The 24923-nt window shown below is 38.4% G+C and overlaps 2 protein-coding genes across 3 annotated transcripts; one reads left to right on the plus strand and one right to left on the minus strand.

The window, feature by feature from the left end:
• Positions 1-861: 861 nt before the first annotated feature.
• On the minus strand, positions 862-9470 carry gucy1a1 (guanylate cyclase 1 soluble subunit alpha 1). Its single transcript, XM_080464490.1, has 8 exons — positions 9022-9470; positions 8708-8775; positions 7830-7918; positions 7015-7730; positions 5087-5572; positions 3471-3614; positions 2344-2498; positions 862-2112 (listed from the first exon to the last, which is right to left on the minus strand). The coding sequence occupies exons 1-8, from the start codon at positions 9262-9264 to the stop codon at positions 1992-1994; spliced, it is 2022 nt and encodes a 673-aa protein (XP_080320616.1). The 5' UTR covers positions 9265-9470; the 3' UTR covers positions 862-1991.
• A 6850-nt stretch (positions 9471-16320) lies between these two features.
• ufsp2 (ufm1-specific peptidase 2) lies at positions 16321-22651 on the plus strand. Of its 2 annotated transcripts, none has more exons than XM_080462945.1 (12): positions 16321-16440; positions 16659-16740; positions 17253-17433; positions 17873-17939; positions 19144-19298; positions 19412-19604; positions 19823-19969; positions 20076-20240; positions 20361-20485; positions 20572-20648; positions 21081-21205; positions 21299-22651. In XM_080462945.1, exons 1-12 carry the CDS (start codon positions 16438-16440, stop codon positions 21383-21385), a joined length of 1407 nt encoding a protein of 468 aa, XP_080319071.1. In that variant the 5' UTR covers positions 16321-16437; the 3' UTR covers positions 21386-22651. The 2 variants fall into 2 exon arrangements, with proteins under 2 accessions (XP_080319071.1, XP_080319070.1); XM_080462944.1 differs by having other exon boundaries at positions 16330-16440; positions 17873-17960; positions 21299-22647.
• The last annotated feature ends 2272 nt before the right edge of the window (positions 22652-24923 follow it).

Here is a 24923-nt window from a genome sequence, read left to right on the forward strand (position 1 = left end):
AGTGACGCAGACCAACCTGGAGTCTCCGCAGATAAAGTTTCTGCACAGCCTGTTTTACGCATTAATTTTAATAGTCTTATCGGAAATAAATAATTTGTTTAATGTTCAAACAATTGAGCAAACTCAATCAATTCTTCAGCCAACGAATCGTACAACCAAGCGGGTAAACATAAGCAATCAAAGAAAATACAAATCAAGCAATATCCTAATGTCAAAAGAATCACATCCTTGGCTCATTATAGGTGGTTTAGTTTTTATAATTTGCATAAGCTTAAAGTAGAAAAATGCTAAAAATCAACAGAGGACCAAAACTCTGTCCTTATATGTGTGTACAGTACTGTGCAAAAGATTTACTTCTTCAGATGCTTATCTATGCAGTACCATCAGGGGGACCTTTGAGTTGTCCCAATCCCTCTCTGCAGCATGACAACCACCCAATCAATCAGGCTGATCTTAAGATATATCTTCAATGACAAGGAACACTGTCCCTTAACTTGCACACTGTACTGTATATCCTGTAGACTGAATTGTCATTATGAACACATTCATCTTTAAACAGCATCATGCCTTATATTGCTCCTTAGGGGTGGTTAGTTTTAATTTCAAACCTTTCCAATGATTTAATTCTGATGTATTTTATTCGAGCTGATCATACTTCTTTCACAATAACCTGTTTAAAACTTAGAGATAGGTATGCAAGTAAGATAAATATACAGAAAATCACACTGAGAAGCAATTACTTACTTGTCATTCTTTTGCATAATTTCATATTGGATTTTGAGTCAAGAACCTGACTGGACACATAACCATTCACATATACATATACAGTCATTGTGTTGTATAACAAAGTAAGCCACTTAAGTCTATTAATGCTAATATTTATTGCACTTTGATTACATTACAATTATGATTGAAGCACATCATAATGAGTGACAATAGTAAAACATTCATTGTATTCTTCTTTGTATAGGAAAGGGGTGCTATGAATTTTATGGAATAAATATAGTAAAAATGTGTACTGTGGAAAAAGTAAAAATGCACTAATATTACTTACATTAGGAAACACACTATGTCAACACACCACACACCTGAAAACAGTGCCTCTGGCTATTTGCTTGTGGAAGGAAATCTTGGCATGTTACACATAATTACTGAAGAAAAATACTGATATTATCTAAGAATTTATCTATGTTTCAAAAGTTCCATGACCCTCCTGGTAGAGTCCATATAAGGCACCTGATTCTGCTCTGCATTGCTCACACTTGATTGGACACTTATGTCCTAAAATATATAGATCTTTCAATTGTCATAAATTCTCACCTGAAACACTTAAAGTCAATTTAGTTTTATCTTGTTTTCCTCTAACAAAAGTGCTTTAGAATGTACAGAGCCTGGTAGCTATGTAAGACATTAACAGAATGTAATCTGTTCAGCAACATTTAATCCAAAGTGTACATAAGCAACATGTTAATACAAGTCAAAGAGTTTACATTTGACTTGTTTGTTTTGGAAACATCAACTTTTTGGCCACATTTGTTTTGCCTTTATTGTACCTTGTAGATAAAAAAAAAAAAAAAAAGATAATCAAGAAGAACAAAACAGTCCTGAAGTCTTTCTTTGACAGTCTAAGTTAAATCTCTGGAGGAAGCTACAAATGCAAGCTACTTTTCAATAAATCATATCAATAAAGCAGAGATGACTCATTCTGGAAGAAAGATGGAGTAAGCGTCCCTCTACTACAGTTGTACAAATGGATAATTGTACGGACACGACACTCATGTTTAACAGCAAACTTGACACTTCTGTCAGCAGCTGCAAGCGTCTGGTGGACGACATCATCAATAACCATCCAACAACCCAAATCAAAATATACAAGGTATTTTGCACTGTATTCACGAGATACGTTTATGGTTTTTTTCATATCCAACATGTGCACATTCTGCCGCAGGCTGCCTTTATTGCACAGCCATTTTTTTATTTCTTTTTTTTTTTTAAGTCTTGAAGGACGCCTCCAAAAAGTAACAAACACCAGGGATGTCTTCTGGAAAGTTGGCCGGAAGCTCCTGTCTGCTCCTGGGAATGAAGACAAACTCTGGGCGACCCTGCAGCAATCTGGGACGGAGAGCACACAGATAAAACATGAGTCTAAACACAATGTGGCAAATTATTTGACACAGGAGGAAGCGCAGCACTCTGCTAAAAGTTAAAGTTCCTGTCCAGAGCACTTCTTTTTGTTTGTTTTTGGTGTCTGCAACGGACGAGTGGAAACAAATGACACCAGAGCAAAATGTCATTTTGCCCGCTCCGTCATAGTAATGAAAATGTTTCTTCGAGGTACTTCACCTGTGAGTTGTAGGGCTGATGTTGATTTTTCTAGGTTGGCTGCAGGATTCAAACTTATTAGCCATTGTGACATTGTTCCCAAAAAGGCAGTAACGTGGCATCTTCACACCAACTACACCCGCCAGTACTGAACCACTGTGGAGGCCAATGCGCATCTGAAAAGAAAGGAGCAATAATTAATTTGCTTTTCCATCATGCTTATGCTTGAGGACACACATAAATGGGCAGAAGCTTGTGGGCAGAGAAATACATTTCCCTGGCTTTGTGTTCATATGATTATGCTCAGCAGCAGTTGGCGAGGTTACGTCTGGATAAACACAGCAATGCGCAAACAAGCACAGCAAGAAACAGATAATCAAGATGGACTGTGCAATGTAAAATACCTCCTAAAGTCTATTTTGAAAAAGAAAGATTTCTTTTCCTTCTTTTCGTTGTATTTCATGTCAATCTGTCTTTTAACAGGAAGTCCAAGAAAACTTTACAAGGGACACTAGAAAGAGAATCACAACATACAGTAAAACAACCAGATAAGATAGAAAAGATAAATATGCCACCATAAACATAATAATGAATAAACAAGTATGCTTAATAATGATAATAAAATACATTCACTCAAAGATACTAGGCTTTTGCGTATGACACCATTTTCCATGTTAATTTAATTCTTTTCATGGAAAGAAAATAACAGAGGAAGGCAGACAGTGACTGCCTTCATCGGATGCGCCATGGAATGTTGACACGTTTACTCTTTGTAGAATTTTGCACTGTTGAAAAGCAAACGCTCTCCGGGAGGTCGGAGACTGGAGAGGAAGCCGGAAGTGACATCTGGTGAGGGACGCTTTCCCTTGGATCACGCAGGGAATGCTGCGTCTTCATATTGCTCTTGTACTCTTTTTTTTGAGGATTTCAACATGAGGGATCTACTAGAATATCTCTACATAGACATATTGTAGTAGATTATTCCATAATTGCTCCCAAAATGTGTATGTTTCCAAAAACCATGTCAACAAAGCAGAGATCATTTTTTGAGTGCTTCTTCTGATTAAAAAATAAATAAAAAATATGGCTGGTTTCATAAAAGCACAATGAATAAGTGATCTTCCTCTAAATAAGTGTTCGACCCTCACCTGTATTGCGTCTCCTGTTGGCGTCATAACATCATCTGAGAGCTCCATCATCTTCAAAGCCATGAGAGCAATTTGGACGGCGTGCGTCTCACTCTCCTTGTGTAAGCCACCAGCTACACAGTACGCATCGCCAATGGTCTCCACCTAAATACAGTAAAAACAAAGAAACATAAAACATAAAGTTTTAAGGAGCCACCTAATGTCAGTTGTTGTCTTTTTAATTTATTTGATCTAAAATCCAAAATTATTTCCAAGTAATTTTGGTTTAATACTGTTAGATTACCTCCAATGTGAAGATTAAAAGGCTTAAAACAAATGATGACTGTGTAGTGGATTTTCACCAAATTCTTTTTGTTCTTTTTACAATCTGTCACCACCAGAGCAATATAAGACAAAAAGGTCAAAAAAGTGGAATAATAAAACTTAAACTCTAATAGCACTTGATCCCAGGTCACATTAAAAAGTCCTCTGCTTTTTCTTCGCCCTTGTCTCTGTTTGTGTAAGTCGGGACTGGGGAGCACTCAACGTCTACGTGACCGAGACAAAGTGAAACTATTTTTAGGTTCATACATGTGGAGTGGAAACAGGGTCCTCAGAAAGCCCTCTGACTTCAGAGCATTTTACGAGATATTTCTCAAACACGCCTTGCTTTCTGTTTTGCTTCCACGACACTTTGATTACATTATCCAACCTCCCTGCAGATTAGCAGCCTTTGGCGGACATCAGAGTCGTTGGCTGAATTACGGCTGCAGCTCATTTTTTTTCAATGCAGGGTTGTATAATATGTCGTTAAAACTTTTAAAGATGCAAGAATATTTAAGGCCTCTTTTTATACTTTGTACACATACAACCTATGGTCCTATTTTGCTATATGATAGTTGCTCCCTTTTGAAAAAAAATAAGTTAATAATACCTTGTTTGTTTTAACAAGTTTGTCATTGTCAATGAGCCACTTCAAAGCTGCCACTGTCAACATTGAGATACGATGATGATTTATATAAAGAGTTCAGGTTCTTCGCGAATTAAAGGACAAGGTACAGCATGTATAAAGCAAATTTGTAATCAATTAAATGTCATGATTTGAAAGAAGGAAAATAATGTAAATAAGTTACTTATATTATTCTGAAACACTAGTGCTTAGTTGGGTGTGTTGAGATGACTTTAAATACAATTTACAATAATTCAAAAGACATACTTGTGCTTTAAACTAATAATTAAAACCTGCAATGTTAACATTTGTGTTAAGAAAAACTGAAAGCATTCTATGATATCATTTATTAAGCTTCATAGAAGATTAGAGTTAAACTTGCTTTTCATTGGCTGCAAAACAAAAATAATGATCAAGAGTGAATTAATTTTGGATCGTGTGACTCATGCAGCATCATTTGAAATAATATTTTTTAACATGGCGTTAAGATTCACCGAACACAAGGACATTTATTACAGAAACCTGAGGATTTGTATATGTTTTGCTGATACCGTGGTTGCTGGCACAGATGTCTTATGACTTGTTCCTCGAGTATTTTCCACAGAAAGATTACTAACGCTAATGCCTGTTAGAGTGTTCATATCTGTCTTTGGGCTTTTCGTGTGAACGGTGCCCTCCCACAGCCTACCTTATAAACATCAAGCTCTCCACAGTGGTGATCAAACCTGGTGTACAACTCATTGAGCATGGTGATCACTTGCATCGGCGTACAGATGGAGCAAACGGCTGTGAAGCCCACGATGTCCGAGAAGAGCATCGTAACCCCGTTGAACTTCTTGGCTTGGACAGTTTCACCCTGCCATAGCTGCTGTGCCACCGTGCCCGGGAAGATGGAGAACAGGAGGTCCACGGTCTTCTTCTTTTCCTCCTCAAGTGCCTGGTGCGCATGCTCCAAAGCTGCCTTGGCCTTCCCCAGACGTTTCTTCAAACCATCCTGGGCTTTGGCCTGTTCGCCAACCAGGACTACGTCACGCAGCGCGTTGTGAATGGGGATGTCTGACAGATAGAGGCCGCGGCCTGTGAGCTCCTCCAGCTTGTCCACACACGGCGAGCCCAAAAACAAGATGGCGTTTGACTCAGAAACGTAAATCATTTGACCTTTAAGGTCCATGAGCTGAAACAAGAAACAGAAGATGAGGTGAAACTTTATTCTCATGAAATTCTGTACCAAATAGTAAAAGGAAATTAGGATTATATTGAAGCAAGATCCGATGCCAAAAAATAAATAAAAAAAATTCACAGTGCCACATTATTCATTTTGTCTCAACAGACTATGTATCTTTAAATATATTATAAAGTACAAATACATAAATTCCTAGAATAGACATTTTAACATGACAAGAAAGCAAAAACTTGGTATATGTGAAAAAACTGACATGAACGCATCTTTTTATCAGCCAAAAGCCAAAGGATTTAGTTTACAGAGCCAAAATTAAAGAAGGGGAGACTCTCATCAGGCACACAAAGATATTTTTATCCACAGCAGCATGGCTCCATGTGAATGGGTCCAGTATGTCAGACAAGCCACCATTATGGTCCAGACTAAAGCACCTCAACACGTAATGGATGAGCTGCCATCATATTGCGAAGGATAAGATACTTTCAAATGAGATGTTGACATTGGAGCAGCAACACACAAGCACCAGCATTTAGCATTAGCATGTGAACAAAATGCTAATAGAGTCCAAATGACTGCATTTCAATGTGGAAAAATAGGGAACAACAGTAACATGTTCATTTGCTCTTATTCATATGTAAGAAGTGACTGAACCAAAACCATTTTTACGTTGAAATCATTTATCAATGAGGCGGTTTATATATTACTTATTTAAAAGTAAATCCTCAACAATTTGTACCTTTAACAGAGATTCAGTAAATGTTCTCAAACTACTTTTAGTCTGGCTGTTTTGTTTTACTTCCCTACTCTCCGAATTCATTCAACTCTGTCTCTAAAGCTCAAAAACAACTTTTTATCTTTGTAATAGTCTCATTTGACATATTTTGGCCTCGTAGAGTCCATTAACATCCACTGACATTCTAGTCATGTTTGTGCATGGTCAACTGCCAAGAACATATCCTCAACCCCAGGTGGAGGGAGACATTTACCTGTTCACTCACTGAACAACCTCTCACCATTTTACTTTTTACTCTCTCCTTATAGCAAATTTACTACTGTAAGATAAGTGGTACATGAAGAGGAAGCTTCTCTAAATTGAACGTCATTAGTCATTGTCCTACTGTCACGTCTACTCACTGATACTTTTTTTTTCTTGTGCGACCGATTGCTGTTCACCCTGACGGAAATAGCACGAGCATGGCTGTGCCTTTGATGGATAAAATGGTTTGACATTTCCTACTGATCTCCACTGGGGGTATAATGTTGATCTCTACCTCAGGCCAAATACACCCAAAAGTGCCACTAATAAGCCTGACTGCTTCTACACAACTAGATTTTTTTTCTTCTCCTCCTTCTTTCTCATTTAATATCTGGAAACCGTTTCTAGCTTTTTCATCAATTATGTCCGTTTTGAACTTATCTCACACGTGTCGACGTACCTTCCCTGTGTTTTCTGTGGTGGAGACTCCGTGCTTGATCCGAATGATAAACTGTGCATTCAGCATGGTCAGAATACCTTGAAAGGTACATTTGATCTGGGGGGAGACAATAGTGAAGTGATCTTGGAAGGTACTGGACCGTCTGAGTCCATCCTTCCGGGTCAGTCTCTTTCTGAGTGCATGTCCTATTTGGACCAGAACTAGGTCCTGGTCCAGTATCAGATGGAAAGGGAAGATGGTGGAGAACAGAGAGGTAGGAAGGGTTCCAGCTGAGGTGGCCCGCAGCGGACTGGGGCTCAGACTTTTAGCATCCTTAACAATGACCGTGTACAGCAGACTGGGCTGCGGACTGGACTGCAAGATGCTGTCTTTAGCATTGGGGGGGTCCTTCAGTACATCCACAGTGGTGTGGTAGAGCAGGCGAGCAGCGGCTTTGATGACTCCAGGGAAGAAGAGCTCAGTGGTTGGGCGGGGGTTGAAAAAATAGACAGTAAGCAGATCCGGATCCTTGTCTAAGCACAGCACCGAGGGTTCGTTTACACAATCCTCTCTATCGGGGTTGGGCGGCATGCTGCTCTGCTTCAACAAGACGTTGAAGCTGTTCAGAAAATCATGGAGAGCTCCCCCTACCACCCTCAAGATGTGTCTGTCCTCTTCATAGCACATATTGAAGATCTCCTCCCCCAGAGCAACTTGTAAAGCTTCCATTGGTATTGCTGTTGGCCACAAACAAGGAAAAAGATGGAGTATGTAATACACAAACCAACGCCCCCCCCCACAACATAACTTGGATAATGTTTCAGATCTGCCTTTACCTGTTTTGGTAGAGTAAATATTCATCATCTCCACTAAACGCTTTGGGTCATCATCGCAACTCTGATGGTGTGTGCAGCAAATTGCAGGACTGGAAATTCAACAAACATCAAGGTCAGGCACTTAAACCAGAGCTCGAGGTACCTTCGTTTACAGCTACGTTACTACAAGCATCAGATACAAGCTGAAATCAGCAGTTAAATCTTTGATTAATCGGCATATCCTTGAGTCCCTAGTGACATTTCCCCTACATGTTTTGTCTGATGAGCAAGAAAATACCTCAAATATTATCCATTAATGTAATTTTGATCACAGAAGCAGCAGTGTCTCATTTGAGAAGCATCAGTAGTGGGGAAGAAAAGTGGCAAATTTATTTGAAAATGATAAGACATACTAGTTGTAAATTCATTTTTAATCAATTGGTTAATGTGCTGCTCTGGCCTTTTTTTTTACTCCAGGTAAACCACAGAGAAATAAATCCATGCAGAATGTGTCATTGTCTGTGTGCCATTTTCAAGTCATGTGGCTAACATCTTATTTGTAAAGAGATTTACAGTTCTTTTTTCCCCCTCCACGTATCCATAGCAGCCTGAGTCTGCATCACACCCCATTGTTGTTATCATCGTTAGTATCAGTCTAGTAGCGAGTCTGACTGGAGGGATTTGTAGCAGAAACAGAGGGACAAAATGAGGCTGGAACATCATTATTTTTCACTACAGGAAGACGCACATTGTTACACGTGAAGATCAGACCTATAATTGACAACAGTATAGCAATTGCAGCTGTTATTTGCAGGAGGGGGCAGTGGTCTTGTTGTTGATTTCTCTTTGGCAGCTGTATTAAAACGCACACACACAAACAAAACACAAACACAAGTTACCTTTCGGGGTCTTTGCTGTGGTCTGACACTGACACCATTCGTTGGAGGGCAGCATGCAGCCTTTCAAACTGGATCACAAAGTGTGCAGCAAGTTAAAGGTCATCGCAAGACTTAAGAGCAGTTAATTACTGCTATTCAAACAGAGCAGGATTACAGCTCTTTTATTTCCAGGGAATGAACCGATGCGCGGGGGCACCGTGACGATAAATTGTCGGTGCAATTAGTGATCTTGTTGTCACAATCAATTATTCACATTTTGCAATTACGCGCGAATCATTTTGCAGAAGTCAAATGAATTTGCGTTTGCAACTCACCTCGGGACATGCCAATTTGCGGATGCTCTCTCCAAGCGTATGCAGGTTAACTTTGGCTCTGCTGGTCTTCTGTCGAGGCAGGTCCTCACCTGATTTCCCGTGCACGTCCTTAGAAATAGGCAATAAATCCGCGGCGTCAGTTGAACGCTCCACAAAGTCTCCCAGCTCATTATTATTTTTGGCGCTGCCAGAGAATGGACACTCTCCGGATATCTTCAGTTCTGTCAGCTTGGCGCAGAACATCTTCCCTGGCTGTGATCTTCCTGACTCTTCTCTCTTATCTAATCTCGGAGTGAGACAGTGGTGGTCGAGCAGCTGCGGTCTCTGGGAGAAATTCCATCATCTGGTGCGCGCATCCAGGACGCCTCCTCGCTCCTCGCCAGCCGATTCAAATCATCAGCACCAGGAGCCAGAGACCACATACAATATTCATTGAAAACTGCACGGGCAAATGATGGCAGCGAACTATCTCTGCCAAAAGCCAATGAGAAACTCGAGGAAAAAAGAGCAATAGGCCAATCCAATGAGCAAGTGGGATTGGTGTAGCAGATAAACCTATCAGGAAGAAGAAATTATTTCCAGACGACTCTGAGCATGCAATGGACTTTTTTCTTCTTCTTTTCCCCCCCTAAAATCATCGTTTGGACCGTGTGTCATCACGTGAAAGGGGTTTTCTCTAAAAACAGATAATCGTGATCTTCTATCCAACATGGGCAGCTCAGTGGTGTTTTGCTTTGCACTTGGACATCCTGGATGTCCTTCATTATATACCTAAATAATACTATTTTAAAGCAGACGTAAAAATAATAACAATTAAAAAAAAAAAAGTATAAAGTATAACTTCTTAGAGGCATCTTCAATTTAAATCTGATTAAAATCTAAATCGTTTAAATTTGAAAGATTGATGCTTAGGTGTATGGGTGTTATGACATGAAATCACTGTTGTGCATAATCCAATAATACAATTACTGTAAGAGATTAAAGTTGATGTTGGATTAAGAAACACTTATTGTTCAAAGAAATAAGCTATTGACAAAGGTGCAAAGGGGTAGGATTAAACAAGGCTATACTTCTTTCTCTCTGTCTCTCTGTCTCTCTCTCTCTCTATTTCTCTCTCTCTCTCTCTATTAATCAACATGCTCAATCTCAATAGAAAGTCAGTAAGTAAGTACATTTTATTTACAAAGCGCTTTTCACAGATAAAATCACAAAGTGCTGTACAACAAGGTGAAACTAAAACAATAGCAGCAACATCCCACAGTGGATGATAAAACACATGTGACTTTAAAACACCAGGTGCCACATAATAAAAGAAAATAAAAGTTAAAAGGCAATTTAACTAAAAGCTTAAGCAAATAAGAATAAGAATAAGAACAAGAACAAGAATACATTTTTATTAGAAGTTTATTTCAAGTCACCCAAAGTCACTGAACATTTAAAAATTTTTAAAAACAGCGTGCAAAGTATATATATATTTATATATTTGATATATTTTGATGTATCTTGGCATCTACACCCCCCCCCCCCATGCTTTTTTTTTTAACAATAAATATGGTTTACACATTGTTACCAGACATGTAAACACTTTTAAGGAAGTTCTAGATAATCAGTCATATTGTATTACCTGAAGCACTTTAAAGCAGCGTTTAAGTTAAAGAATTGAAAACAAAAGATTCTGTGTGACTAACCATAGTTCTCTATTCTGAACAAATTGTTATTTTATCATGCTTCCCGTGCATTGCTGCTTTCCATTGCTCTGAATTCCATTGACCTGAACCAGCACATCATCTGAACCATAGCTGATAGTTATCACTGCTCCTTTACCAGAAACATAAGTTTTTTGCTTCGGCAGGAGTAAAGTAGCATAATTAATACAATTCTACTATTGCAGCAGACTCTTGTCAACAGAAGAGAGGACACTCTGAGGCTTCAGTTATATTAAGAAATGAAAAACAATTAGTTTCACTTGGCAGCGTTCAGGAAAAGCTTTAGTATTGAGTAGGCATGTTGGATGATCATCTATTGAATTCATAGCAAATATTTCAGTGAACCTGATGAGACTGTTGCATTGCTTGTTGGTACGCGAGATTCCCTGTGTAACCTAATACATTATTTCAGTGTCAATAGATTGAACCCTTTCATCACCTGAGGGTGTTCTACTCTATTGTTCCTATACTCTCCTTCTTTCAACGGCAAGACAGAAGATAGTGGTTTAACATACAAACGCTGGGTTTATAGGTGAGGGATTAAAGGAGGAATCTTACATAAGACTTAAGACATAAGATAAAAGTAGTCCATTAGGTTGTGGTTTTTCTTTGAAGGTTGAAATGTGTGTCATAATTTATCTTTAACACTTTTATTGTACATTAATTGCAAAGATGAGGATTTGGCGTGGGGATGTGGTCAATACTGACATAGCCAGTGGCTTATGGAGCTGCTTTGGCCCCCTTAAACAATATAAACATAATTTAAACTCACCCTCTTACCCTTAAGGTGTTTTGTACTTGAGAGTTCTGCATAGTTTCTTAGCTGTTCCTGGGACATATCATAGCTCAGAGAGTAGAAAGAAAGACACAATAATTTAGGCATCTGTGCTGTTTTTTGAGGATGGCACACCAGACATTTAAAGCATATAAAGAATTTTCCTATTAAAATTCATCATTTGCTTTATCCCAACAAACTGTTGGCCAAAATGAGAAAGTTAAAACAGTTTACAGTGTAATAACAGTAATTTTATTCAGCTTGCTTCAGGTTGTGAATGAAATAATTTTAATGCACCGGTGGAACAGTTTACTGTGGTTTACACCTTTGTCTCACAGACAGTGAGCTGCTAGTTTGGCAGAAGTGCATTTATCTGTTTTTATGTTTTATATGTGCTTGCATTGGACTTTGAGGATACCCCAGACTCCTCCCCAAGTTCTAAGGACATCTACTCCTGACGTACATTGGTGACACAGACTGTCTGTGAATGCATAGCAGGGCTGATGTGTGTCTTTCTGTATCTACCCTGTGATGGAGTGTGATCTGTTCAGGGTGCACCTTGTTCTTAGCACAACATTAATTATAATAAACCCATGGATAATTGATGGTTGGAATCATGGATAGATGATAATAAGCAACCTTTAAAAATAACACAAACACTTCTTCTATTTGTCAAAGAATGAATTAATGAAAGATAATGAAACCATGTAAGGCCTGATTCTCGTTGATGCGATTAAACATGTTTAATTGAACATGATCCCAGCTGAACTTATTGGCTGCTCACAGCTCATTGAAAGCTGTAGAGAGGCAATATGGCCTCATCGGTTGAGCTTCCCTTTTAAGATCCTGCGCTAATTACACTTGTTTGAAGGAGCCAACTTTAAACCCACTTTATCCAAAAGTATGGGCCTGTCAAACAGGAATGCATTTAGGGGCCAACTCCTGAACTGATAAAAGCTTTTAAATATTTCACATGCTTTCTGACTGCAAATCAAAAAGAAGAAAAAAACCCAAACTGTCTTACGTCTTTTATTTGTAAGTTTATTTCTTCCTATTTGTTGACAGAGTGGAGGTTGAGTATCTGAAGGCTCTTCAGATTCACATTCTAGTTCTTCTGCACATCTTCAAGTATTCAAGAGTTCCTCTGATAGTGTTCTCCAAGATTAAAATTAATGTAAATTGTCAGTCGACAATATTTTCATTTGTTTGGTAAATTACATGCCGAAGCAAGGAGAGGGACCTTGTGAAGCTGATCCTGCTTTCCTTGGGATATTTTCAGGTCATACAGTAGAATGAGCCATCTGCCCAGGTGACAATTGTTGCTATGCTCACCAGGACCCAGAGGAGACGGGACCAGCTGAGTGGACATCCTTGGCACGACAGACAACATGGAAATTTTAAGCTGTGCCAAAGTGAGTTAATCAGGTTTCAGCACAGAAAAAACCCTGCAGCAATTGTCTGAGGCTTCGTGTCACTTTGTCGCCACTGTATTTTTCAAAGGTGAAGAGCAAAGCCCAACCCGAGATGAAACAGAGAAAACGACAAGCTATGAAGGCTTTGTGATATGAGTCCCCATAACCAACACAGCAGGCAGGACTGAGGACCGTGCTGCTTTTCTTTGACCATTTCTTTCTTTACTAATCCTCAACTAAGAGTAATGAGACTGGGTGAAGAAGAAAATGATGAGGTTAGGATTAGAAAACTCTCTGGAGGGAGCTGATATCATCACTGGTCTGAATCCACAAAAAGAAGAGGTGCGTTACTAAAAACATAATGTCTTCACAACACCATTTGTTGGTCACAGATCGGGGAAATGGGTTATACGTAGTTGAACACAGGAGTCATTCATGCTCAAGATTGGGTCTGGTTGATGTTTTGGTGGCTTAAATTATAAATTTGAGGAAGCAGGGCAGAGTTAATAATCTAAAAGAGTAGTAAATCGAATAGATTCTAGGAAAACAAAAGAGACAAGGGATTATGAGTTTGGCGAAACGGCTCCAGTAATGATGTCACAATATTCCACTGTTGTAATCCACACTGACAACAAACTGGATTTGTTATCCTGAAACTGAAAGTGCAACAAAAAAATTGGGAATATTCCCAACAGTAAAGTAAAATTATAGAAAATGATTCTCGCCAATTTCTCCGAGGGTATGAGAGTACATCAACGTTTTTTGTTAGGTTTTACAGTCAAGGAGGATTGAAACCGCTGTCATAAAATACAAACATAAAGACAATAACAAATCGCTCTTATACTTATATTAGACATCTTTCGTGATGGCAACAGAAGGACTCTGTAAGTTCAGGACGATGTACTCCTTCTCGAGAAGACTAGAGTGAAATAGTGACCATTAAGGCAACAGACTTTTAATGCTAAATGTAACAATGAGCTCAATGAGAAGAGCGAGGTTATGTTGATTATGTAGTGGTCAGTACTATTCTCTCAAAGCAGACAGGTTGTGGGTTCATCTCCATGCTAGGTCTTTCTGTGTGAATATTGTATGATCTCACTGTGTGTGCAAGGGTTTTGTCCAGATTCTCACATTTCCTCCTGCAGTTCAAGAACAAGTATGTGAGGTTAACTGGTGACCTTAAATTGCTTGTCGGTGTGAGTGTCTGTGAGTGTCTGTCTGTCCGGAGTGTACCCTGCCTGCTTTCCCCCTTAGTTAGCTGGGATTGACTCCAGTGCCCCCTGACAATGAAGAGGATAAAGTGCTACAGTGGATGGCTGGGTTTTGTTTAATGCTTATGACCCTGTCTCTAATCCTGCTTTTTGGCATAAACTCTTTCTATGAATAATTATATTTTTCCCATCATGGTTCTGGGTTACTAGGAGGATTTTATGTTTAAAATCTGGTTAAAACAACTGTTCTGTGCTCAAGTAGACAGTGAAATATGATTGTCTTCCTGTAATCTTCCTTTGTGATCAAACATAGCTTTGAAACATCCTTTACAAATGCCCTTGTAAATGCAGTATGTTTTTGTATATTTTACCCGGTGACTTATTGTGAACAAAACTGCCAAAGACAGTCTTGTGTTGATATAAAACCGATTCATCAGGATTTTTAAAACAATAATATTTCCTTTCTTTTTTAGAGTTCATGTATGCTTCTGAGTTCAAAATGGACATGATACGATATGTATCTGTTTATTTGAAATGTTTAATGTTGTTTTGAGCCATTTAAAAACCTTGAAAAAGTCCAAATGCTTTTATTTAATTTGCCAAAATAAAAGACCAAAATAGTGCACATCAGACTTCTCAATGACTTGAAATGAGTTGTCCATGGAAAAACTCCATGTTTCTGTCACAGCGGCACATGAAATATTTGTATATATTCAAACTACTTTTTCTGCATTAGCACTGCTTCATCCTGCCAAATCTGTCATTGTGTCATACAAGCAAAAGAGCTCAAAGATAAACTTTTCTTATGGCCATATGATGAATGTGCATTTGCAATAAGAGTTTCCACAGTGCCGGCCATATGTCAAGGTCCAGCAAACACTCTTGCAAAGATCCTAATCTCATCACAAATCAAGCTCAGTACACTCAGTGAATGGGAACTTCACAGAGATGATTTTGGAACGTTTGTGTAATTCAGCTGCATCCACGTGGACATCCTTGTGAAGCACATTGCAACATTCAGATTCAAAGAGACTTTTAAAAGATACACGCAGCAAATCTGATGTGAATGTGACTTTGAATTACCTATAACTAATTCTTTAAGCACTAATCTAGTAGGTCAAGTTAATAATCACACAAAGAATGTGTATAGTCCATCATAATGACAAAAGTGACATTGCAGCATAGCACAATATTTTCATCTGTGTTTCTATTAAATCTGCCACAACAGTCCAGACATATACAGATAGTTGTGTTTAGATTTTTCCAGATGTCAGCTTTGTTCAGACAAAATACTTTGAACAAAAGGGACAATCATATCCCTCTTTCCCATAATCTTAATAAACAAATTTCTGGATTCTTAAGTAATAAAGCACCAACCTAGAACTGATCTTGTGATAGGAAAAAAATACATTTTGCTGTTGCATTTATCCATAAGAAATGCCTTTTGGAGAACATACAGCAAGGTAATCAACAGTTAATTCCACATCTAATTTATTACATTGTACTAGCTGCAGCAGCATTACTAATAGGTCAGTTTATTGTAGTGGGGATTTCTGCTGCAAATGGTAGTTGGAAGAAAGAAAAAATTATATAAAATCCCCACGTATGAGTGCGTAATAGCAACATACTGTATCAGTAACCCTGTTTCACTGGCCCTGGCCAGTTTTGCACGCATGACTGCATGGCTACCCTGAGGCCAAAAGGCAAATCGCTGAGAAACACATATTTCTAACAATTACACGCCCTCAACACAGATGTCCTTTTTAATGCTTCCACATTAAACTTGCCAATCAAAGCAAGATAGACAAGTTTTGCAAAATTTGATTCAAAACAAGAATGTGTATTTATGCAGTTAGATGTTGCATAAGAAGGATGACATGGGCACTGAAGCTGGAATAATTAGATGCTGTATGTCCCATTCACTCCCAGTGAAACCAGACCAACATAGAGTTGATCACCAAGTGCATTTACAATACGCTCTATGGGAGTATAATCATTGTTTTGACCCTTTAATGCTTCTTTCATTTATTTGTACAGCTCTTCACAGAGACTCGTCTTAAAGGATGGACAATAAAAGGGAAATCAAGCCAAATTGTTGAAGACAGAGAGGTGAAGCCATCTCACTGGTGTCTACAAAATTACGAGGGACTGTGAAAGCAACACTGGTGGGCGGAGCCAATATTGTCCAATCGGATGCAGCAGACAGAGACACGTTGAGGAGTGGACGTAACAGACATGGCAGCCTCCTGTGCATAGGCAGCTGCAGATAAATATTTGAGTTTACGTGACTGTGACACTGACTAAACTCCACAATGGTACGTATTCAAAGAATCGGCAACAGACACAAACTGTCGCGGGCCTCTCCGCTCTGCTTCACATGATATCCAGCTTCGTCCTGGTATCAACAACAGCTGCCTCGCGCAGTTCTTCTTTTCCAGTCAGTTATTTAAAGTTTTGTGTCCTCAAGTGGAGGCTGCTTGTTTATTAACCTTCCGTTTTTTTTTTTTTTGTTTTATTAACTGTGTTGATCCAGGTCGTTTTTGACTCGGACACTGCGAACATTATTCGTGTCAGAGGCCCTCTGGAGTTAAGATGTCAGCTGGATAGCACAGATGGTACGTTCATGGACTTTTTCTTTGTGTATCTTTGAGCATAAAGGTAATAAAGTGGAATAAATACCTGCTCAGTTGACCAGGATTGCAGCTAAAGTTAGGTTGAAATATCCACATTTCTTTACCTATTTAGTAATGGGTAATATTTTATAGTTCAAAGTCTGCAGCAGCCTCAGTAACTGCCCAAGCTGATGTAAGAATCGTTCATAAAATAGTTGTGGCACATGAATCTACGTGACCAGGTCTACTGAATGTGAACCATCAACACAGAACTTACTGTCAGGATTTGTTGTCCTGTGAAAAGAATATATGAGCAAGTCATTGGTGAACTGCAAGGAAACATGTCAATTTGTGAGTTTGGTAACTGAGTGCACCCAACAGATATACTGTATTGAAATTCCGATAAAAAAAACAACTAATAAATAAAAGTTACTAACAAACCTGCAAAAACTGAGAGATATGATGTTGTTTAATTTCAGTGCAGTGATGGTAACTGGCTTTATCTTCTCTTCTAGCACTAATGCGAAAGGTAATCTCAAGAACATTTGAGGGCCTTCGTTCACAGGTGAAATCTGAGTCCTGTGTTTTCACAATCTGTGACACTCCTGTTTTTATTTGGCCAAACAAACGTGTTCATGCAACACCAGACGAAATTACTCCAGATACACCTTGTGAAGAGTTATGCCAGTGGATACAGTAAGTGTTGTCTTAAAAAAAAACCTCTCTAATATGGATTTATTCAATATGTTATCTATTCAATTAATTAAATTGTCTGTGGCCAATTTATATGTGATATTATAGGTCAAGTCAAAATAAATGATGTGAAACTCAGGCTGTTGTATCATAAATCTCCAAGAATCCTCAGAAGATGTGATATCTGCTATAGCACTTGTCCTCAAATGACATAGAATTGTAAATACATGCATTCATTAAGTGCACTAGAATCTCACTTTTCTATGCCTGTTGAGATCACTTGAACTTCTGAAGTTTTCTATGCAGATGTAATCATTTTATTACTTCATCTAATTATGAATGTTTCCCCTTTCATGTTCATTGAAAGCTGATGTACATAAAATATTCTTGCCTTTTGCTTAGCTGAACTGTAATAGAATTTTTGTATTATTATTTATTCCAGGACAGATGAACAAGAGAGTGCTGGAAAGAGATCTGCAAAAAAGAAAATAAAAAAAAGCTTGTCACCTGTATGTATACACTTTATTATGGTTAGAGCTACGTCTATTTTGTTTTTAAGCCGTCTGTAGTAACAAGGCAATATCAAATCATAAATTGCATCTTGATGGCATGATACCAGTAATCTGCCAAAGCGTCGTAGGGTTTTGCATCACCTTCGATTTTTGCTTTATCAAACCTATGGTCATGGGTTTGCTGGCGCTGATTCCAACTGACAGTTGGCGAAGGCTGGATACAGTCTGGACATGTCGCTATACATCACAAGGAAAAACCGAAACAATTCACATCTACAGGGAATTTATAGACTCTAATTATCCTCAAATATGTCTGCTTGAACTGAAAGGATATCAGAGTTCTGTGTAACCAACCATATAGTTCATCTCAATTTATGTTTTCGAGCAGCCTTGGGGACTTCTCTGTGCACAGTTAGCTTGTTCTCTTTGTGCATGTGTAGATTCTTTTCAGGTGCCCCATTTTTTCTACACACAAGAAATCATGCATTTGAGTTTAATTGATGATTCTGAGCTCCACTAATGTGTGAGTGTATGAGTGTGTCTGTCTCTCTGTGTCTGCACTGTGATGTACTGGCGATCAAACTTGCAACCTCGCTACTGAAAGACAACCTCCTACCAACTGAGCCACATCCTTATGTTAGCAGCCCACTGCAGCTGAAGAGTGACATTTCATTCCATTTCTTTGTGTGTCAGCCTGATTCATGGCCTGCTTCATGGCTTACTTGGCAGATGAATTATTTAGTAATGTCAGAAAAATGGGGGGGGGGGAACCTTTCAAGCTTCTGCAGTGTTTAAGTCTGTGTTTTCATCCGTCTTTATTCCTTGATTCTGCTGTCCAGCACCCAGTGATAGTAAACAAAAATTGCAGTTACGGCAGGAATTTACTGGTGTAAAATTACTAAAATTCCTATTCACCCCACGTGGGAGTTAAACCTGCAATACCTAGTAGACTAGGCTAGTGCGTTATCCATTAAGGCACTAGGACACTTTAAGATTCAAGAATTCTGCTCCACCAATATCAGTTGAGAGATAAAATAGCAAATATCTAAATGTGTAATTTTTTTAGATTTTAGACTAATAATGGTTTTGTTATGAAAGTATGTACAAATACATTTTAAGCTGCTCATCTGATCAACTGTGTTAGGTTTATATTGCTGTTTTGTCTTCATGATGTCTGTGTGTTTTCATACTGTTGATCCAGAGTGTCCTGAACCTTCACCTGATGATGGAAGTGACCAAGCCAGGCCCACTCTCAGCCCCGATTCTCAGCAAAACTGTGAAGAAATCCCACTTCCTGACTACGACTCTTCCCATGGACTGTGTTGTCCGTACCAGCTGTAGTGACACCGTCAGAGAGTAAGTCTTAAAATATAGTGTCTTACTTGATATACTGATGTCACCCCAGACCATTAAAGCTTGTCAAACGTTTTATTGAGTACTGAACAAAGCTTACCTCTTTTATTTTGCAGTGCCTGTGAGAAACTGACGGAGGCGCTAATTAACCAATTGGGTGAAATGGAGAAAGTGATCCTGCAGCACATGAATGGGACAACGGTACTGGTCCCTGAGCCACTGCACTTCCTTCTTCCGGAGCCCAACGGACTGGTGACTGTGATTTTTCCAGCAGGAATGCCTGACAGCCAGCTAGAAATAAAACGTAGGGTAAGAAGTTTAAATTAAACATTTAAAAATCCCAAACCTACCTGGTCTCTTATTGTATTGTCGGCAGCATTATTGGGCTGAGGTGTAGAAAGTGGAACTGCAGCTCATTTACCTGGCCGCTGATTTGACCTTGTAAAATCTTCATAAATTACCGTCACTGAACTCTTGATGTAGATTTGTAAATATATGTATTTACCACAAAATACTTGTTTGTGCAGGAGTTGCATCAGCAGTATGAGCTGCCAGAGGACAGGCCTTACTTCAGAAGAGCCAATGCTCACCACTTCCCCAATGAGCCATACAGGGATGGTTATCTCCGAAACCCTCATCTGAGTCTCACACATCCAACTCTGGATAACGGAAAGGTGTGTCTAATTATCTAAATGAAGTCTTTCTCTTGTGAAAACACATGTCATCACTCAACTTGATTATTTTCTTTCTCACATCTTTATTTTGGGTTTTTGTTCATAGGTGTACTTAGTCCAGGGGATCTATAGCTATCATCACTACATGCAGGACCGTATTGATGACAATGGCTGGGGCTGTGCTTATCGCTCCCTGCAGACCATCTGCTCCTGGTTCCAACAGCAAGGTTTTATAGAGCGCTCTGTCCCTACTCACAAGGAAATCCAACAGGTAGTGCATTGTAATTATGATATATAAACATCTTTTTTGTAAGGAATAAAGCTCACAAAGCTCTTTATTGAATATGCCATGTTCTGGATGCCGGCTCCTATTATGGTCTCTGTTCTTCAGGCTTTAGTGGATGTTGGAGACAAGCAGTCGTCCTTTATCGGGTCACGTCAATGGATTGGGTCCATTGAGGTTCAAGCTGTTCTGAACCAGCTCCTCAACATCACTTCCAAGATCATGTTTGTGAGGTGTGATTAGGGTTCTATCAGTTTGTGAAAGATCCTCTCAGTGATTAAGTATTATTTGAATGATGATCTTTGTATTCTTTTCTTAGTCAGGGATCTGAGCTGGCGTCAAAAGGCAGAGAGCTGGCCAACCACTTCCTTACTGAAGGAACTCCCATCATGATCGGTGAGCTGAACGTCAATAGCTTTTTATAAACAATTTATTATTTTTGGCGGCTTTGAAGAAATATATCAATATAAGTTAGACTTTTGCTTGTAGTGTTGTCAAGAGAGCAAAACTTGAAAAACAGAGTAATCTTTACTACTTCAGACGTCACCTTAATCCTATACCTTTCTGAAGTTGTTTGTCTACATTGGCAACCTTTGTAAGCACAAGACCACACAACCCTATATTTTCAATATTAGTTGAAATACTAATTTACTAATCTGGAGATGTGATGCCAGATTAATTCATTTCAGTATACATGCATTTAATTAGTCACGAGATTTGCTAATTAATCCATTGACCTAATATATATTCATTAAAAAAGACTTAATTATTATAACTCAGAATTTGCGGCTTGGTAAGAGTTTAAAGGTAATGGCCTCTGTGTTGCAGGAGGAGGGGTGTTGGCTCACACAATCCTTGGTGTTGCATGGAGTGAGACCACGGGGCAGATCCGCTATCTAATCCTGGATCCTCATTACACAGGAGCAGAGGACTTACAAATCATTGCAGACAAGGTAACTGTAACATGACACTTTACCGTTTTTCCCTGTGAACACAAGTTGTATCCACAGTTCTGACTTTATGGAGTTTGTTGTTGTTTATTTCAGGGGTGGTGTGGATGGAAAGGACCAGAGTTTTGGGATCAAACGGCATATTATAATTTGTGTCTGCCTCAGAGGCCGAGGGTCATCTGAGGTCTCCCACAGTAGCTCTTTGAGCTTTTATTTTTTGTGATTAGAAGTCAATACTTTATTTTTTTCTAACAAGAACAAAAATTATACATGCATCCAAACAATCAGCACTGAAATAACACCTTTGCTATTTCAGCTTTAAAAATTGCGCAGGTGAAAATGTCTATTAGGACTATATTTACTTGTTTTACGAAAATGCGACAGAGTTTTCAAATGTGTGTTCCTTGTTGTAAGGCGTTAAAAATGTGTAATTTACTTCAATGGTTTAGTCCCACACAAATAAATGTGTTGCAATCATGACAGCTGAAATATTTGGACTGAAAAGAGATATCCAGTATTCACTCTTCTTTCAGTGCTTCTAATTGGTAAATAAAGAGCAGGGAAATATATTGAATGTGGTTGTGTCATTTTAATAGCAATGGTAATAAATGTGTTTTAATGGCTTCATAATTGCTTTGCGTCACTGCTATTCACATGAACTTAACATGGGTTAAATACCCAACATGCTTCACACAGAAGTGAAAATGATCTTCTATTGCTTCCTCTATTTTAATAGGTACTAGTATTTAGCACAGATCAATACCATGCATTATAACATTTATAGCCTTAGATAATTTGTATTGCCTGTCCCTAGCTGGGCCTTAAGATAGAACAGATTCACCAACAAAAACCTGCAGAGTCCAATGAAAAATGCAAACAAACAATATAAATGCAAACTAATAAAAGAGCACCACAAAAATAGAAAGTACCAATTATTGTTAATGATTGGAGGACTGATTGTAAAAATTACAAAGACCTTAACTGCACATTTCCAATTAAAGAAGCTGTGATTCATAACTTGATTACTGTATGAACTTCCTGGATGGAATTTTAAAAAGATACAGTCATACATTGTCAAAGACACAACTCAGAGATCTAGAAGGGGAAAGATGATTGCTGCAAGATCTTGTCCAAGTTAATCTTGAGAATCACTAGAGAATAATTCTTTTCAGCTCAGTTGTTTCTATCTTTTGTAAACCAGTCCATTAAATTGTAATATTTATGGAATGTTCTCAAACGTTTTGGGACTCATAAAAGGGAAGTTATTTCTAGTGCTGTGATGGAGTTATGGGCTTTACTTGGCCTGGGAACTAAATTAAGTTAGAAACCTCTGACCTAAAGTGATCTGGTTGAGTTTAACTGGTAGAGCGTTTCACATGTGGATTCGGAAAAAAAGCTGAAAAAAGTCAGCCGTCACAGTAAAATAAAGGCTTTTCTCCTCTCTCTAGCAGATGTGCGGAAAATGTGAATTTTGTCAAAAATGTCTACACTAATGGCTCGTTTTCCAGCATTAACAAATCAAAAATCTGGCTTTTGCGTGCCTTGGTTGTGATTTCTTATCCATGGCTTGATTGTGTGAGTATGGAGCTGATACAAAAAAAGCCCCTATTCTATTCCTATCTTTGCCCATCCTGCATTGACATGTAAATTCCATGATAGTGACCAGACACAGGTTTATGCGATAGATTCGCCCAAGTGCCATTGTCCTAGGACATCGGCATTTCATTAGTGTGTGTCACTTCTAGGTCTAACTATGTTATTAAGTGTAAAACCATGACAAATTGTAATTTCAGGGGACGCGCCTCCAGATAATCCTCTTTCTTGTTAATGGAGATGCACTAGAAGGAGCAGTTACTTTGGCATAATAGATCCCCAATGAAAGACTAAATGACCTCCCCTCTGTTCCTATAACAGTGTGTTGTAATTTAAAAAAAGATGAACAAATCATTGCACAAGTTGATTTGTTATGTTTTAATTCTCTTACGTATCAAAACAGAAAGATGAGGACTGTGCAGGCAATGGAATTTGAAAACAACACAACACATAATAATGTGATGCCTATCAGTAAACCATCCTTCTAATTGATTTTACAAAATTGTAATTCGAGTCAGAGTATTTGCCAAAGTATATAAACATGTAATGCTTCTCGCTTTTGATGTAGGAGTCCTTTTTATAAGGCATTTGATTTTCAGTTTACCTTTAAGCAGTTGACTGTAACAATTAAGTCATTTGCCAAATAAATAATAGGTTTATGTTCAAGAATCAGCAGTTGGTAAGATGTAAATTCCATCAATCCATCCATTCAATCATCTATTCTTCTTTTTCTTCTAAGTCACTGTCAAGAAAAGACTTTTATAATACTCATATAATTGATTTATTATATTGATTTATACCATATTCTGTTCTTCAGTATCAATTTTAACAAACAAAAAGAAATCAACAATCCAACAATATAAAGAGAACTTTATAGTTTCATCCTTAGTTTCCCCCAACTACTATGAAAGATGATATTTTCATTTAAAGAATGAAATTAAGACTCAATTTACATTTCTGCTATACAGCTGTCAGTGCTTTGAGAAAAACAAAACATTCATTAAACTTATATGATTGCAGACTTGTGCTTCAGGTTGCTTTCGTGTTTTCTTTCTACTAGTTTTTTCCGCGTTTAATTCAAGATTTATTTATTTAGTTAGTTAGTTAGTTAGTTAGTTAGTTAGTTAGTGATGTAAAACAGTAGTGACGTAATGACTTACTAAACGTTACGACGTGCCCCCACCAAGTCTGTTGTCGCAAGTGCCGTAGTCTCAGTCATAGCAACCGTTGCCAGGAAGTGACGTCGAGTAGTTGCTATAGGCACCATGTAGCTGTCAGATTGTGTACGGCTGCATCCCCGCGAACGAAAACATTCATTTAAACGGAAGTTTGCGACCCGCTGTTCCGTTTTCTTTCGGAGTGTTCACGTCTTATGTTAAGCGATAAATGCAACGCTTAGCGTCAGACACAGTTACTTGTGCTTTTCTTCGACAGGTAAGATGACAGCTCTTTACAGCTAATGTTAGCTAACCTGTACGCGGGTATTCGTTGTAACGTTTCAACGTGATCGTCACCGTTCGTCCATTAGAACAATTAGAAGCATTAAACCTTTGCTTAGAAACTGTGTATTGTCTCCGAGGCGTGTACAAGGTTCGAACAATGATCATCTCATTGGTGGGACGTATAATCAGCGCGTCCCCTGCTGCTACTTTGTCTCTCCGGGATCACTGGCTGAATTTGACTGCAGCTTCAGAGCCTGATGTACAGCATTATTTGAAATGTTCTTATTTGTGGCTCATTATTGACTTGATTTTATGAGGAACTTTGGTAAAACGTATTACGTTGCACAGCAGTTTGTTACAATTTGTTTCTTCACGCTAAATCTCTGCTGAAGATAATTGAAAGACATATAATAATAATAACAATAATAAGAACTTTATATAACACTTTCAGAACACATGTTGCACAAAGTGCTTTACAGTAAAAGATATAAAAGATGATAGGTCTCTCTTTCTTGTATAGCTGGCCTATAGTATTACTTATTGTACCATTAGATCTAATATAAACTAAAACGGCCACTTTTCTCAAAAAATCGAAGTCCTCCTCGGCATTCTGCCTCCTTTACACAGGACAAAAATAAATGTATAGGCCACCCATATAGTTTAAAAATAATAATTATGTCATCTTT

The sequence above is a fragment of the Lipophrys pholis genome (assembly GCF_963383615.2).
Source record: "Lipophrys pholis genome assembly, chromosome: 5".
In the NCBI taxonomy this organism is placed as follows: Eukaryota; Metazoa; Chordata; class Actinopteri; order Blenniiformes; family Blenniidae; genus Lipophrys; species Lipophrys pholis.